Raw genomic sequence first — 17,771 nt, forward strand, 5'->3', positions numbered from 1 at the left:
TGCCCTCCCGGCCGCACCTTCCCGTCCCGGCCAGCCGTGCTTCCCCCGCCGGCACCGCTCCTCAGCCATTCCCTGCAGGTCGAGCACGTTTTCCCGCTCCAGCCGGACGGTGTGTATGCGGGGAATAACGCGCGGGGGGCGCTCCCGGCGGCGCGGCTGTTCCCAGCCTTTTCCCCGGCGCCGCCCGATTTTCCCGTGCGGGGCTGCTCCGCTCTGTCCCGGGCCGGACGCCGGCGGGAGGTGAGCCGGGACACCGGGATACGGGTGGGAGCCGGGAGTCTGAGTAGCAGCCTTACATGGCTCCTTCACAGCCCACGCCAGCCCAAGGGTCGGTCGTCACCCTCGCTTTCCCCCTTCTGTCTTTCCCTTTTCAGTCGCCAGGAAATAAGGGTATCCACCCGTAGGAGAATGTTTTGGCACCAGGGTTGTACTTCTGCATTTTTCAGAGCAGTATGTAACTTAGCATTCATTCGCTTTCCGGCCCTCCCCGAGGCCGGATCATTACTCTCATTTTATGGGGAAAAAATAGGTATGTGGGGTATAAAGTTCCTAAGAGGCACAAAGGCATCAGAGGTGGGACTTGATGAGACATGCCTGCATCTGGCCTTGTAAGACTCCCCACCTTGCAGGATGTCAGCAATTCCCACCTTGCACTTCAGTGCTTCGAGTACTCAAGCATGAAACATTTTGCTTTTGCAGACACCCAGCAGTGCCCGAGTCTGGCAGGGCTGACCAGCCAACATCTGATACAGCTACGTGGTACAGGTGTTGTGATGTAGGCATGCTTCTAGCTCAGAGCCAGCCCAAAGCACAGTAGTGTTTTAAAATGGAGTGGTGAACTGCACATCTTTGATTCTGTGGCTTATGGCTGGGAGCATTCACCCAAGCTGTGGGAGAGTTCAGCCCTTTCCGTCCTCTGCCTGAGGGTGAATGGGACATATGTCTTCATCCTAATTGGGAACAGGCTAATTTTGGCCTCCTCCAGCTTCCTTGTGAAGCTGTGTCATTGTGCGAGAAGCTGATTGAGATGGTAAGAGGCAGCAACTGGAGGGGAGGACAAGAGGGGCTTCCAAGGTGTTCTCTAAGGATTGGTTTCTGGGTTGAACATGTGCATAGTCAGAACATGGAAGCTGCCCAGAGCAGATCTCCCTTCCCTCCCTTGACCCTGTACAAAGCATCCCCTAACCCTTCAGTAGGCTGAAGCATGTCTTTGATTTAGCAACTCTTGAACATTATTCACTCAGTTGGAAGAGCTGTAACAGAAGAGGAGAGTGCCTCCAGTCCAGAATAACCAATGCTTCCACAGTGAATGGGGGGGGTGAGATAAAATGTTTGGTGTTGCATTGTGCAGAGAACAGAACTGAGAGTAGCTGTTTTACTTGATAGATTAATGTGCTAAATGAAGACATAGCTAGCTTTCCCTCCGGAAAAAGCTGGGTAGGGACAGAATTTAAAATATAATCTGCTTGGAGATTTCTGTTTCGGCAGTCCCTAGGTGTCAGACCTGGAAGATATATGCAGGTGAGCCCTAGTGTGCTACTGCTATGCTGTGAGTCAACAGAACAACCCACTCACCAACAGCTTCCCTCAGGAATGGTTTCAGAAAGGCTACCAGCTACTTTTCTGTCATCTTCACAGGTCTTCATTGCATTGTAGGTTCTACAGTACAGGATTATGTCAGCCATACTAGTGAGTGAAATTTTCACATTCTTCTCCTCCACCAACTAACTCAAATTTATTCAGATCTAAAGCTTATTTCAAAGAAATTCGGAAACTATCCTTTCAACATCTCCATTCCAGGAAAGAGCAGAGCAGGTTTCTAATTTCACTTCAATGTTTGGCAGATTTTCTCTCTCTTTGTATTATATTTATGGTCTTTTCATCACTGGACATTTGCAGCTTGTTATCTTTTGATTGCTTTATTAAAATGTATGTGTAAAAAAACCTTGCAAAAGCAACCATCTCTTTGTTATCATTTGTTCCATTTGGCTCCACATATTCAGGCACCTGTCTCCATATTTTTTTAGTAGTTCTTTATTAAATAACGTTTCCAGATTGGGTCCCAGGAGTGCAGGAGGGGTGACCATGCCATTCCCTCTCTGGCTAGCCAGTTAGTCACCTTTGCTGACTTCAGGCTACCAACCCATTACCAGTTTTATGCATGACCACTAACTATTTCACAGGCATGACAGTGCTGATGAGCTTTATGAAAAGGTTACTTTTGCAGGTAAAGCTGTACAGAGCTCTGCTTGTGATCCCAGGAGTTACTGTCTGAATGCTGCTTCTCCACTTCCTGCTGCTTCCTCAAGAATTTCTGTCTCATCTGTGAAAGCTGGCCTCCTCTAAGTTAAAAATTTGACTGTCTTTCTTGAGACTCCTCTCCTATTATCAATTTGATCTCTTCCAGGCGAGAGCTTAAATCCTCTCTGCTTCTAATTATCCTGCAAGCACAAAAAAAGGACATTGTGCTCCTAAGCTAAATCCACTGTGTGAAGAACACAGTCCAAAATGACAGCTAAGAGGGAAGGGGAGCTAATAAGAAGGAAACATTTCTTCCCTGGAGTGACTTCTAGTCTAGACCAGGCAGTTCTCACGTGACATTTTTCAAAGAAAAAAAGAAAACATGGACTCAGGATGTATCTGAGTGGTGACTGTGACTGCTAGGTTGTTTGTGCAGCTTTGAATGAGTGTCTCTACTGGGAAAAAACAGTAGCAACAACTTGAAAAAAAAACACAACGGCCTCCTGAATCTTCACTGCCCTTGATGAAGCCCTATTTCCTTAGGACCTGGAAGTTTGTAGGAAACCTTCTTGATCCTCTTCTGAAGCTCTCTTCATCATCCCCTCTGAGACACAGAGGTGGGGGAGGCTGGCAGATGAACCAGTGCCCAGCACTGGGGTGCTTCATTGGAACAACCAGCCCAGCTGGTTGCTCAGGCAGGGAAAGGAGCAGCCTGGCTCTAATCAGCAGGGAGACACTTAAAAATGTGCTAGGGGCTAAAAACGACTGAACTGGGGCCAGGACCTGGGGTCTGGGGCTGCAGCACCCTCCCTCTGCCTATCCAATTTACTCTTGTCCTCTGGAGAAATAGCCTAGAGCGTGTTTTTTTCAAGTTTATTTTCTTATCCTTCTGGGGACTGTTTTCTTTTAAAGAACTCTTACCCTATAATTAAGGAATCACATCTGTCTTTGTGTGTTTGCATCTCATCATATAATGTGATGGGATATCAAAACAAATAAATACAAACAGGAACTACATCATTACACCCAATCCAGTGGCTGAATTTTATTGTCCTTCTGCTCTGTCAGGTCATTAAATGCCTTATTGCCTTATGTTTTTTTCCATCAGTGACAGGAACTGCCACAGTACTCACTTGCCTTATAAGATGCTTCCTGATTTTAAGTTGGAAAATGCTATATTACAGTTAAGAATCCTAGCAACTTAAGGGAGATGCCAAGGGGGTGGGGGCATATTCATTAATCATATGATGAATGAAATAGTTTCTTTTTTAGGTTGTCATTGGCTAGAGAGGCCCCGTGATGAAAAGTATGTTTACACTGCTCAACTTTTTATGAGTACAAATGCATATATTATGATGGCTTAGAGCCTGGGCAAAAGCTCGGATCTTTACTTTTCTTTCAGTAAGTAGATTTGATCTAATCAGATAACAGCAGCAATACAAATTTTCACAATAGCAGTTGGCCTTTATCTGACCGGTCTAAGAACAAAGGTTTACTGTTTGCACTATATCTTTCAAGATCTTTTTTATGGCCTAAATAAATATTACAAACTCCTTGTCAGTAAGGCTATCTGTTAGATTAAAAGAAAAAGGATGCTCTTTGAAGGTCTTTGGGGTTTTTTTCTAGAAATTTTACCAAGTGCCAGATACAAATAGTTCTTCACAGCCAGTGTTTATCATGAGGCTCTGGGAAAGATGCCCATAGTTTTTGCCATGACTGAAGAAAATATGAGTGATATTAGGGCATTAGACAAGGATATTTTGTTCTGCACTTGATAGAAGAAGTAGAAATGATTCTCATTTCCTTACAGAATTTTGACATGTGAATATATAGAGAAAGCTGCACAAGGGAGACTCTGTTCATTTGGATGGCAGGAAGGGACCCAAGATCTGAAGAATGAGATTGAGACACATTTTTCTATTCAAGTGAATTTCAGTGGATTTTAGGCAGCCAAGTCCCCAAAATGTGATCTGAAAGGCCCTTCCTTCAGTCATAAACCCACAAGGCACCCCCACATCTGCGGTAGCTCCCAGTGCGTGTAAGCCATTGCACGGGAGCACCCCAAGGTGAGGAGCCTTGCACAGCAATTGCAGGTGTTGGGGAGGTCAATACAAAGAACATGACCCCTGGCAGACCTCCTCAGGGGAGCCTGCGTGGAGCACCTCTAGCAGAGCTACAGCTTTGAGTCTAGTGCAGGGCATATGAGCCATGAACATTTTCTTTCAATCTTTGGCCAAGGAAAAGAGAGGTCCCTGATGCTATGGCTCAATTAGACCATTAAAGGAAGTGGAAGACCCGAGTGCTTAGCCTGCCTCAGTCTGAGAAGCTTCAGTCTGGTTCTCCCTCAAGGAAACTGCTCTAACCATAAGGCTGTAAGCATGTAAGTGTGTCAGGTAACAGTACTTGACATCTGTCCTGCAGAAATGTGGCTGTGCACACAAGGATGCTAGAGCTGTGAGGATTTTCAACAATGCCAAGTGTAGGGTACTGCACCTGGGGAGGAATAACCTCAAGTACCAGTACAGGTTGGGTGCTGACCTACTAGAGAGCAGCTCTGCTGAGAAAGACCTGGGAATATTGGTGGATGACAAGTTGACCATGAGCCGGCAGTGAGCCCTTGCTTCCAGGAGGATCAGTGGTATCTTGGGATGCATTGGGAAGAGCATGGCCAGCAGGTTGTGGGAGGTGATTCTGCCCCTCTACTTGGCCCTAATGAGGCCACATTTGGAGTGCTGTGTCCAATTTGGGGCTCCTCAGCACAAGAAAGACAAGAAGCTACTGGACAGAGTCCAGCAGAGGACAACAAAGATGATGAGAGATCAGGAGCATCTCTTATGAGGAGAGACTGTGGGAGCTGGGCCTGCTCAGTTTTCCTTCAGAGAAGAGAAGACTGAAAGGGGAACTCATTAATGAATACAAGTATCTCACAGGTGGGTGCCAAGACAATGGTGCCAGACTCTTTCCAGTGGTGCCCAGCGACAGAACAAGGAGCAATGACCATAAACTGAAACTTCAGCATGAGAAAGAACTTCTTTCCATTGAGTGTGGCAGAGCACTGGAACAGACTGCCCAGAGAGGTCATGGAGTCTGGAGACATTCAAAACCAACCTGGATGCATTCCTGTGTAACCTGCTCTAGGTGATCCTGCCTTGGCAGGGAGGTTGGGCTAGATCAGTTGAACAAGATGATCTCCAGAGGTCCCTTCCAACCCTAGCAATTCTGTGATTCTGTGATTTTTTTTTGCTGAGCAGGGGTTGGAAGATAAACTTCTTGAATTATTTTGGAATAGAATATTGCTTGCTTAATTATGGTTGCTTAATCCAAAGCACTAGTTTAGCTAAAATCCATAACCAGACTTCAGCTTTAGAGCCCAGTGTTGAGTACAGAATTAGCAATGGATGTTACTGCCCTCTAATTCCCTTTGTCAGTACATGCCCCTGGCATAATATTGCATCCAATCAGTATTCCTCTTGTTTTGCCCAACTGGAGTATTATAGTCAACTCCTCAGTTTTCCTTTAGCATTTACTTCCACTTTGAGCTACCACTGCCCACAGCCACAGCCTCTAGCCTCAGTGGCTTTGAGCCATTCTCAGAAAAATTGAAAGTCATAGGTAAGCAGCCCAACTGTTCTAGATACTTTAGAGGAAGTCTCAGCCCTGTAACATATAAACAACAGAGACCGGTTTCCATTGTTTGCATTGCTTCTTAGTCTCTTTTTTTATTTCTGGTTTTGATTTGCTTTTTTGGTTGGTTTGTTGTTGTTGTTCAAGTCTGCTTCAGTCTGATTGGGTGTTTCCACAGAAGGGTCAGTTCAATGCAAACAAGATCAGAGCTGCACTAGCCAGGGATAGGGCAGGTAATCATGCATGGGCTGTGTTAGGTTTGTGCATACTTTCTAATCTTCATTCTGAGGCTTTGCTTGGGGTTACTTTTCTGACTGGGCAGCTAGCACAACAAAATTCCCCTGAAAGATAACTGAAGCCTTACCTTTAAATCCAGACTAAGACACACTGTGGAAAGCAGGCAGATGCAGTAGATCATACCAGTGTAGGAGTTCAACCTCATTTATATCCTGGTGCACTTGGTATATATCTAAGCCAAAGGACAGTGAAAAGGGAAAGACACTGAGGAAAAGAAGATGGAGTAAAGTAAACTGGGCTTGAAAGGGGAAGGAGAAGAAAAGAAAGAAAGGATTTCTTTGACTTTGTTGCAGTTCTTGTTCTAGAACTTCTGACCTGAATCAAGAATCTTTTTAAAATCTGAAAGTCCTTCTAGCTGAGATTATCTAAACTAAGCAAAAATGCCCTCACTTACCCAAAGGTTCTGTATTGGGTCTGTGTAGGTTTTGGTAGAGGTGGGGACTACAAGGGTGGCTCTGTGAGAAGCTTCCAGAAGCTTCTCCAATGTCCTGCAGAGCCAATGCCAGCTGGCTCTGAAATGGACTCACTGCTGACCAAGGCCAAGGCCATCAGCGACAGTGGCAGAGCCTCTGGGATAACATTTAAGAAGGGAGGGAGGAGATAACTGTGCAATGACAACTACAGCTGGAGAGAGAAGTAAGAATGTGTGAAAGAACTCTGCAGACACCAAAGTCAGTGAAGAAGGAGGGGGAGGGGGTGCTCCAGCTGCTGGAGCAGCTTCCCCTGCAGCCTGTGGTGAAGACCATGGTGAGGCAACTGTGCCCCTGGAGCCCATGGAGAGCCACAGTGGAGCAGATATCCACCTACAGCTCCCTGAGGACCCATTCTGGGCAGAGGAGGAGGTAGAGAGTTTGGGAGTTAAGTTAAGCCCAGGAAGAAGGGAGGGGGGGGGAAGGTGTTTTACGATTTGGTAGTTATTTCTCATTAGCCTACTCTGATTTGACTGGTAATAAATTAAAATAATTTCCCCAAGTCAAGTCTGTTTTGCCCATGACAGTAATCAGTGAGTGATCTCTTCTTGCCCTTACCTAGGCCCACGAGTCTTTCATTGTATTTTCTCTCCCCTATCCAGCTGAGGAGGGGAGTGATAGAACAGCTTTGGTGAGCACGTGGCATCCAGCCAGGGTCAACCCACCACAGGTTCCAAACTCCTCCTGATCTTTGTTTCCCTTTCCCAGTAGCTTTTTCATGCATATGTGTTTTGTACCTGTGGCTGATTTCTTTATTGGTACTGTTTCTGAGTGCTGCACTTGGCCAGTTTCTGGCAGAAAGATCTGGGGCTAATTAAATAGGAAGAATGGTTTAGATTAAATGAATAGAAAACAGTCTCTGTTCAGTTAGCTGGGCTCTGGACATATACATAAAGAAGTTGGCTTAAATACACTTTCAAAACAGTCACAAGAAAAGTTGTAAACTGATGATGAAAGCAGTGTGCATATCAAAAGTTAAATCTGTAATTTTATACACAAACATCTCACTTTAGAAAAAAATAATGAGACAGTTAAGACAGTGTTTGCCACTTTAGTGTCTAATGTTTTGGGGTACAGAGGGAGAAAAGAGGACTGTCTTCCATGCATTGGTTTCACAGGCAAGAAATATACCCTGAAGTTGTTGAATCCTATCTTTCCCTTTTCTCTGGGGAGCTTTTGTGCTGCCTGTGACAACTAAGTGGTGTTTCACAGAAAGGCATCAGGGTAACAGCAGCACTCACGCAGGCTCCAAGAGAGCTCTCGCATCTTGCTGTCCAAACAGAAAGACCCTTATCTATGAAGTTAAAGGGAAGAAAAGCCTTCCAACTTGGCAGTAGGATTAATGTTTACCCCTTAATCCTTAATCCTAAAGCAGGCTTGTGGCAATTAAAGATGAGATTCTCACACACTCATCAAAAGATGCTGCTACCTCTATTGTGTATATACTCTACTCTTCTGTGATTCAGTGACCTACAGAAAATGACCTGGACATTTTCATGAAAATTAGCATTAGTAAAAAATGTACTCTTTTTTTCTCCTTTTTGGTGCAGATATGAAGATTTTACCAGCTTTACATCTGTCTTTACCTTTTTATCCACTGACCACATCCTAAACACCAAAATGGCTGATATCCTTGGTCACAGGACTTCATCTTTTTGGAATTATTTCAAGTAGTCGGTGCATGTGGTGGGCTCACAATTCCTCTGGCTGACTGAGCTGTCATCTACGAAGAATCTCCTTAGAAGGATATCATGGTCACTGCAATAGGTTATTAAAAATATTTTCAAACTCTTTCAATCTTATTGGTGATTATTTTACACTGGTCTTCCCCAGAGTCCACCCAGATAGCCAGCAGTTCTGCTGCTTTTTTCCCCCAAACCTATGGCTGACAACTGAGAACATTTAGGCCTGCTGCTCATTTTCATAAGCACACACAGTTCATACCTGTTCCCTCCCACTGGTGTGTGCTGATTCTCGTTTAAACTAGGGTTATGTGACAGAAGCACAGGGAGCTGCTGCTGCACAAAACCACTTCTAAGACTGAAATTTTCCTTTCAGGTCACTCTTTTTAAAAGCAAGCCTCAGGCCTCAGCAAGGACAGAAGCAGGGTATGTAACCCATTCTTTATTTATGTGGAATCCAGTGTATTTTTGTTGGGGGTGTGGAAAGGAGAATGGCAAATGCTTTCTACCTCTCCATGGGAGAGTTGTTACTCTGGCATGAGTAACAAAAAGAGACAGCCTTAGTCCTCCTTTTCAGCTTTACTTCAAGCCTTGCTTACTGACAGTCTCTCTGGGTGTCCTAAGGCATACACAGCTGTGCTGAGATAAACAGGCACTGCTACAACATCCACTCTCAGGTACTGCCAGTTCCCATCCTTTATTACTATGCTAGTGAAAGTTTCTAGGTGATTTAAAACCAGGTTAACAAAAGTTTTACAAAAAAGTAAGTACAATAGTGAAAGTACCAGACGACCCAAAGCATCTGCATCTGCATTCCCTGATCCAGATGCACAGGAGGCTGAGACCAGAGCTAGAGTATGTGCATTCTGTATGCACTCACTTGTGCCTTTAGATCTAAGTAGAATATTCACCCTGCATTGTAAAAGTTATTTCCATTGCTCAGAAACATAGCCTACTTAGGACTTCCCATCCCAAAAGCATTTGCTACATTTTTCATCCCACTCCTATTGGGCCCTGATTCTCTAAACTTCATTGCTCCAGTTTTCAATAATGAAAATTTTCAGTAATTGACAGGACAAGAGGATAGAGTCTCAAGCTCCACGAGGGGAGGTTCAAGTTGCACATCAGGAAAAACTTTTTCACTGAAAGGGTGTTTAAACATTGGAACAGGCAGCCCATTGGAGTCACCATCCCTGGATGTTGCACTTAGTGCTCTGGTTTAATTGGCATGGTGGTGTTCAGTCATAGGTGGGACTCGGTGACCTTGGTGGTCTTTTCCAGCCTTAAAGATTCTAAGATTCTATGAATGAAGCATTTAGACATCCCTTCATCTCCATGTCCATGCACAGACATGTAATTGAATGGGAGGATCCTCGTTTTGTGGGAAGAATATTCTTTCCAAAACATTTTAAAGGCTAACGTACAGTGGTGAAGGGTTGCATAAAATGCTACGTGATGGGATTCTGTTAAAATACAAGTCTTTGTTGTCCTCATGAGAGCAGTAAGAGGCATTACTTACTGCCAGCATCACCCTCCTGTTCATGGAGGGACAAGATTTGGGAGAGAAGGTAGTAACTTATGTGGAAAAAATTGAAGGAGCAAAGAGTTTACAAGTGAAATCTTCCTTGTCAGTAAACCAGAGCAGAAGTGGAGTGTAACAACTGTTAAAGGGTTGTTAGGTATTTGTTAACTTACAAGAATGTGGAAAAACAAGTAAGTATAAAGGGAAAGGTGGCTAAAAATCTTTCATCATTTTCTTATATTCTAATAAAGAAAATAAAACAACATTTTAAAATTTAAAAACAACATTTCCTAATTCTTACATTCTAAGCATTTTGATCTTTTTCTAGCTGTCTGTTGTGCATGTGTCCACCAAATATTGACTTCCAAAGTATTTTTCTGTCTGCCACTGCTTTTGATAATGCAGTGATTTTGCCCAAACTTTAAAAACTAGCCATAGCATCTGTGCAAATACAAGAAATGAAAATGTAAAAGTCTGAAAGATAAATGTAATTTAGAACTATTTGTGCTAAACATCTTATATTACAATGTCAACAAGAATCAATGTCACAGTTGTCAAATACTAAAAGGGAAACTTGATGCTTTGTTTTCATGGTTCTAGGAAAGAAAAATGTAAAAATGTAGACAAGATCTTGAATCACTTGTTATATATTTGGGTGTTTCTTAATAACCTACAACATTCTGTAGTCACAACAACAAACATTACATAGTTTACTGTTTATAATGTTCCCTTTAAAAGTGTATGCTAGGTCAAAAAAGAGGGTAGTAAATACAATTATATTCTAGTACTTGGAATTATTCCCCATAGAAGACATTAAAATCTCTTAAGTGTTTTTTTGAAGTACAGTACAAAACCAACCACCTTAGGGCTAATAATTTACTCTGTTCTTTACTATGCTCAATAAAACAGAATTTTGATACTCATTACCTACAATTTGTTTTTCTTTGCAGCACATTTGCTTTTTTTTGCAGCACATCCTAAATTCCTTAGTGAGACAAAATGCGAATGAAATTTGAATGCCAGGACTTCAGAATTCAACATTCTTATCCTATATTCGTAATCTCTTTTACCTCAAGAATCAGATCTTGTCCTAAGCACACAAGAATGTCCTAAAAATGTAAAGATTAGTATTTTAAGTTGCAAGGTATTTGTGTTTTCCATTTGGTGTGAAAATTTGCAGACTCACTCTAGTAGTCACAGCTGTTACAAGTTTTAATATAATCAAATGACTTTGAGATGTTTGGTAGAGTGAGATTGGACTGTGCTGTAATATCCTTGTATTTCCTATGTAGCAGATAGTCTCTAAAAATTGGCTTTCTCTTTTCTTTGGTATTTGCAATGGGAATGTCATAGTGGTTTCTACTGACATACTTTTTTATTTCCCAGAAATCCCTTTGTATGACAGCAAAAAGCATAAGATGATTTTAGTTTAATAGTACAATATTCTGCATAGAGGCTTGTACATGTGCTTTAAAGAAGCAGTGTGCTAAAATCAGAAAAATAACTGTTCAAAGCCCCACTTTTTTCCTCTCTGAAGTAGATTTACTTTGCAGACGTTAGATGGCCACTGGGGGCTTGGCTCCCCAAGAGTTTACACTTACCAATTTATAAGCAGATGGTTCTGGAGGACACAAAAATTCTTCCACTGGGTTACCATTTCATTTCAATAATGTTTGTCTAAAAGCAGAAGCAGATGGTTGAAATCTTAGTTAGAAGGGATTTTTTTAAAAACTACAGTACACAAGCAATCACTTTAGGGCTAATAATTTGTTCTGTTCTTTACCATGCTCAGTAAAAAAGACCTTCCTTGCTTTGAAGAGGTTTTTGTCTTGGATAAAAAGGGAGACAGGCAGACAGATGGCATAATGCAAGGAAAATACAGAGTGGGAATATATTAATAAATGGATTCGTCAGCAAGCTGCATAAATTACATTATCCACCTTTTTGTATAACTTAGGAACTTACAGTTCAGGAAATACAGTTTTTCATGAAACATGAAATCTCACAGGACAGTTTCAGGCTACTGTGTCTTTTCTGTTCCTTCAGCGTAAGCCTTGTTCCTGCCTATACTTTCAAAAGTATCTCACAACCATTTCAAGAAAAATTTCACATTGTCAGCGTAGTCTGAGGCTCCAGGAGCCCCAAAAGAGGTCCTCCTCTTAAAAATTCGAGGGTGTTAGGTAGTTCTGTATGACAGCAATCTAAATTCCAAATAGGTAATAGCCCTCACAAGGAGAGTGCTCAGGGAAAAAGCAGCCTGCTCTGTTGAGATGACTGGATGATTGCACTTTACTTGGGTATTCCAAACTGTTTAAACCTGTTTGGATAACTGATAAAGGAATTAAGCTAATACACCAGCATTACCTGTTCCATGGCGCAAATTAAATAGGTAGGCCGAGATTTCAGCACCTACCTAGTGGGGTTATGGTGCCACCCTTAAGGTACATAAAGAAGAGTTACTTTTTAGGTCATAGGAGTTGCTCGCATCTCTTTGGGACCCATGTTCTGACCAGACAGCCTATCAGATAGTACCTGTTAGACTTCAGAGAAAGGATAGATTCCCAAACCACTAGTAACTTTTAGTGCGACATTAGTCCTCTCTTCCACAACTATTAAAAATGGGCTCTACAACTCACTGCATAGATAGCCAACTGCAGAATTAATGCTCTCTATTTTCACTTTGTTTCACCTAGGTTCATGATGCTGTGTCATCAGCTAGTGCTTGTCTTTGGACTCTCACTAGCTAGTGGGGTGTGTGCATCTAGAAGCTGCTACTCAGAAGCCCAAGTCTCCATATATTTTTTCTGCAACCTCACAGATATTCCACTTGTGCCGAAGGATACGGTGAAGCTTTTCCTAACTTACAACTATATCATACGACTGACTGAAACTTCGTTTCCACTGCTGGAGCACTTGTTGTTGTTGGAATTTGGAACGCAGTTGGTCTATCCTGTTACCATAGGGAAAGGAGCTTTCAGGAACCTGCCAAACCTTCGTATCTTAGATTTGGGATACAATAGGATTCTTCAACCGGATCTTGATGCTTTTGTGGGTTTGGCAAGTCTGACTGTACTCCGTCTGTTTGGGAACTACCTTGGAAATTCCATCCTTGAGGAACGTTACTTTCAAGATTTGAGATCGTTAGAAGAATTGGATCTTTCAGGGAACAAAATCACCAGACTTCAGCCTCATCCATTATTTTATAATCTAACAGCCCTGAAAACTGTGAACCTGAAATCCAACTACATATCCGACCTGTGTCAGAGCAATCTTACCAGCTTCCGAGGAAAACATTTTCTATTGTTCAGCCTCAGTTCTAATTCTTTGTACAAGGTAGAAAGTGTAGACTGGGCCAAATGCCCAAATCCTTTCAAAAACATTACATTTAACTCACTAGACCTTAGCAAAAATGGCTGGAGCACAGAGAGAGTCCAATATTTCTGTACAGCCATTAAAGGGACTCAAATCAGGTCTTTAATATTTAGCACTCATATAATGGGTTCAGGATTTGGCTTTCAAAACTTAAAAAATCCAGATAATTATACTTTTGCAGGACTAGCAAGAAGTGATCTTAGTTCCCTTAATATTTCAGGGGGTTACATTTTCTCTCTCAATCCTTTAGTCTTTCAAAGCCTTGGTAATCTGGAAGTGCTGAACCTTTTCAAAAACAAGATAAATCAAATTGAAAGGCAAGCATTTTTTGGCTTGGGCAACCTAAAAATCCTCAATCTCTCAAGTAATCTTTTAGGTGAGTTGTATGATCATACTTTTGAGGGTCTACGCAGTGTAGCATATATTGATTTACAGCAGAATCATATTGGGATGATTGGTGAAAAATCATTCCATCACTTAGTAAGTCTGAAAATAATTGATCTCCGAGACAATGCCATTAAAAAGCTCCCTTCCTTTCCACATCTGACGTATGCCTCTTTAGGTGACAATAAGCTAATGACTGTAGCTTACACAAGAATAGATACAGCATACCTAGATTTAGAAAGAAATTGGTTGGCAAATGTAGGTGACCTGTATATTCTTTTCCAAGTTCCAGATCTGCAATATATCTTCTTAAAACAGAATCGGTTCTCTTACTGTGTGAAAAGTGATAATGCTATACAAAATAGTCAGTTAACCTATATGGATCTGGGTGAAAATATGTTACAGCTTGTGTGGGAGAGAGACTTATGTTTGGATGTGTTTGGGGCACTGTCCAAACTCGAGGTTCTCCATCTGAATAACAACTACCTCAGTGCTCTTCCACAGGACATTTTTAGAGGTCTAACATCTCTAAAAACCCTTAATCTGGCTTCCAATCTGCTGTCTCATCTTTCTCCTGGGCTTTTTCCAGAGAGCCTAATGTACCTCAACTTATCTGGAAACCAGCTGCTTTCCCCTGAGCCTGAAGTCTTTATGACTTTGAATATTCTGGATATAACACATAATAAGTATGTCTGTGATTGCTCTTTAAAGAGCCTACTAGTGTGGCTAAATGAAACCAATGTAACCCTAGCTGGCTCAGAATCTGACAGGTACTGTGCCTACCCACCTGAATTTGCAGGGGTACCCCTGTCGTATCTAGAATATGATGGTTGTGATGAAGATGAACTCCAGCAGGCACTCAGGTTCTCACTATTCATCTTCTTCTCTGTCACCTTTCTCATGTTTCTGGTGTCAGCCATCATTTTTACTCGCTGTCGGGGGATTTGTTTTATCTGGTATAAAACTATCACCAAAAAAATAATAGCCAGCCATCCACAAGTAACAAATAAATGTGAATACAGATATGATGCGTATCTGTGCTACAGTAAAAATGACTTTGAATGGGTCCAGAATGCTTTGCTAAAGCACCTGGATTCACAGTATTTGGATAAAAACAGGTTTACCTTGTGTTTTGAGGAAAGAGACTTCTTGCCTGGGGAAGAACATATAAATAATATTCGTGATGCCATTTGGAACAGCAGGAAAACAATTTGTATTGTGACCAGGCAGTTTCTCAAAGATGGGTGGTGTGTGGAAGCCTTCAATTTTGCCCAGAGCAGGTACTTCTCTGATCTGAAAGATGTCCTCATAATGGTAGTGGTTGGGTCACTTTCTCAATATCAACTGATGAAACACAAACCAATTAGAAACTTCTTACAAAGGAGTCGGTATTTGCGGTGGCCTGAAGATTATCAAGATGTAGACTGGTTTTTAAATAACCTTTCGTCCCAAATTCTGAAGGAGAAAAAGGTGCAAAGGAAAGCCAATGGTATTGAGCTGCAGACTGTAGCAACCGTCTCACACTGACAGTGTGTGAGTTCCTGGCGAATATCCCATTTCCAGCTGTGCCATGGCAGGAGTAAGCAGAAGTTTGGTTCCTCTTTCCTTGAAAAGACAGGCACAGAATGATAATTGATTCAGTATAAATCCTACAAAACATAGAGACAGCTTGAAAGCACCGAGCAAATAGACGAAAGTACTATTATTTTATGGACTATGACACACATTTTCAGAAGACTTAAATGAATCATAGATACTCCACATTTTGGATGTTCATCTTCAGACAATTCAGTCCTGATTTTCAGAGTACTACCTACTTCATGGGTCTGTTTCAGTTAGAGAAGGATGCTCATGGTTGTTTTTTTAAAAAGAGCCCATGGAGTGACCAAATATGCTTTCAGGCACTGCCTGACCATCAGTTCAAGGACTATTTCTGTGCTTTCTGAACCTATAACTTCTCATGCTCCATTTCAAAGTCGAATCATTGTTTCGCACCTTTATGCTTTAAATTCTTGTAACACAGATTTCATTTGTTTGTTTCCTACTCAATTATCCTCAGCTTCTCAACTGGAACATACAAACTTTGGACTTCATTCGTGCCCTTTCCCTTCACAACTTCTGTTGTCGTAAAGCTACAGTCACTGGTCTACTTCATTTGCTGCTGTTTCAGCCTAGTGCTTTTTCAGTTGAGCTGCCTTCTGCCCTGCAGAGAGGAGCAGGCATTCCCTTTGGATCTGAAGCAAGCCTAGGCTTGAAAAGCAAACAAGAGACTACCTCAGTAGCCGTGCAAGCTGTACACCTGTGACAGGGCCAATGGCCCAGTGACTGACAGACAGCATTGGCATGCTGGGATTGGGAAGTACACTTGCACTTTGTAATTGTACTGTGTAATTTGGGTTGTTCTCAGCACATCCTGTGTCCTGATCAATTCTAAGGTGTTTTTCTGCTTCTACTGAAATGTTTTTCTGGAGTCATTAATGCCTGGTAGTCTCTTACTTCTCTAATTATTTTACCACTGTTTACTCAGGTATGTGTCTTCAAGGAGTTGTTCAGGGTCATTTTAATAGAATTCTGACTCAGTGTTCACTGATACAGAACCTGCACCTATTATTTTGATTGTGACGTACTCCTTGAAGGTACTGTTCATCTCTGTACATTTATTCAACAAAAGCTTACCAAAATACTTTCAGCAGGGCCTCAGTGGGGCTTTTTGCTGTAGTGAGGAAGCAGGAATGGGAGGTTTTATAAGTTGTCTGTCTTGACCTTAGCTGCAAACAAATAATACCATCCTAACTGTTTTGATAGAGATGAAATGTGAATGCAGTCATTTGAATATAGATGTGCCTGTGGCTGATCAAATTTGCTCTCAGAGCACAAATATACAGGATTTCTATAGATAAAATTACTATAATTACTACAGTATTTCTTCCCTCTCAATCAGTGTAGTCACTCAGGAAGAGAAAAATGGGTAAACCTTGGAATATTTTTCAGGCGGCATGGGACAGGGGATTGCAAATCAAAGAAGGGATGGACTGTGCTGGTGAATCCCTGGGTGTCGCTGTTGGCTCAGGTAACAGCCCGGGTTTCCAGAACCCCTCCTGCCTCCCAGCTACTGCAGCTGCTGGCAGTGGGGGAAAATGGTGCTGCAGAGCAAGGGTTAGGAAGTCACCAGCAGTCCTGGCTTCCCAGAGCCCCCCGGGCAGTCAGAAAAGCCACCACAAGCATTTCAGGAATGACTCTGTACAATGAAGATCATCTGCAGGCCCAGACTGTTTGTGGATCTGTACGTGGTGCAAGAGTTGGGGATTTTAAAAGCACCCTTAGAAATTATATTTGAATGATTGTCACAAAACATTTTTTGGTCAAGTGTTGATTAAAAGCCCTCTCCAGCTAGGACCTTACTGTATACTTACAAGACACTCCTATCACTTCAGGTAATTAAAACTTACTTCTGCTAACCTATGTATGCAGGAATGACAAGTATATACAATAGATGTCTTTAATTATGGCTCTCATTTCATTTGAGATGCTTTTGTCTACCTCATGCTTATGCCACTGGTGGGAGGTGGATACATAAAGGTTGCATTTACTTCAGTCTTCGGAAAGATCTGTCATTTTATATGAAGGTTTTAATAAAACCTTTGCATGAAATTTCGTTGTCTGCCTCTGTGCTTGCATACCATTTTTGAAAATTGAAGAGATCACACCTGTGTCAGAAGCAGCTGGGAAAACTTCTTTCTACTACAGAGGCAGCTTAGAAATGCAGAAGCTCAGCCCCCATCTGCACCTTTCAAATTCTGTTGCAAGGGGTCTACAAAAAGCAGCAAAAGGCTTTTTGGAGAACATGCTGTTGAACCATTCCTGACTGTGGAGCAGTCTACAGGCATATGAATAACTGCAGTGTCAAATTTTAAAGAGATCCAAAACATCTTCTTTTTCACTCACTGTGAAACCATTCCAAGCCTGAGATGCTCAGAACAAATGCAGTTGGTGCAGTCTGTCCTACATGATGAAAAATCACCTTCAAATAGATCCCAGAACCCTGAACATCACCTCTGTAGAGTCACCTATCTTAAATGACAAAGCCTGGGGAATTGTCGAGAAAGAGCTTGTGCAGACTTTATACTCCTCTGCTCAGCAGGAACCACAAAAGCATCCTGTACAAAAATGGAGAATGAC

The 17,771-nt window shown here is 42.1% G+C and overlaps 1 protein-coding gene across 1 annotated transcript; it reads left to right on the forward strand.

Annotated features, from left to right (window-relative positions):
• The first annotated feature begins 1 nt into the window (after position 1).
• Positions 2-17,216, forward strand: TLR5 (toll like receptor 5). The gene is made up of 2 exons (XM_027641231.1): positions 2-109; positions 12,530-17,216. Exon 2 carries the CDS (start codon positions 12,534-12,536, stop codon positions 15,117-15,119), a length of 2,586 nt encoding a protein of 861 aa, XP_027497032.1. The 5' UTR covers positions 2-109; positions 12,530-12,533; the 3' UTR covers positions 15,120-17,216.
• The last annotated feature ends 555 nt before the right edge of the window (positions 17,217-17,771 follow it).

This window comes from Corapipo altera, unplaced genomic scaffold, assembly GCF_003945725.1.
Source record: "Corapipo altera isolate COAL_440 unplaced genomic scaffold, ASM394572v1 48b, whole genome shotgun sequence".
Lineage (NCBI taxonomy): Eukaryota > Metazoa > Chordata > Aves > Passeriformes > Pipridae > Corapipo > Corapipo altera.

Excerpts from the sequence above, each read along its gene's own strand:
- TLR5 (XM_027641231.1), top strand. The coding sequence starts at position 12,534 with ATGATGCTGTGTCATCAGCTAGTGCTTGTCTTTGGACTCTCACTAGCT.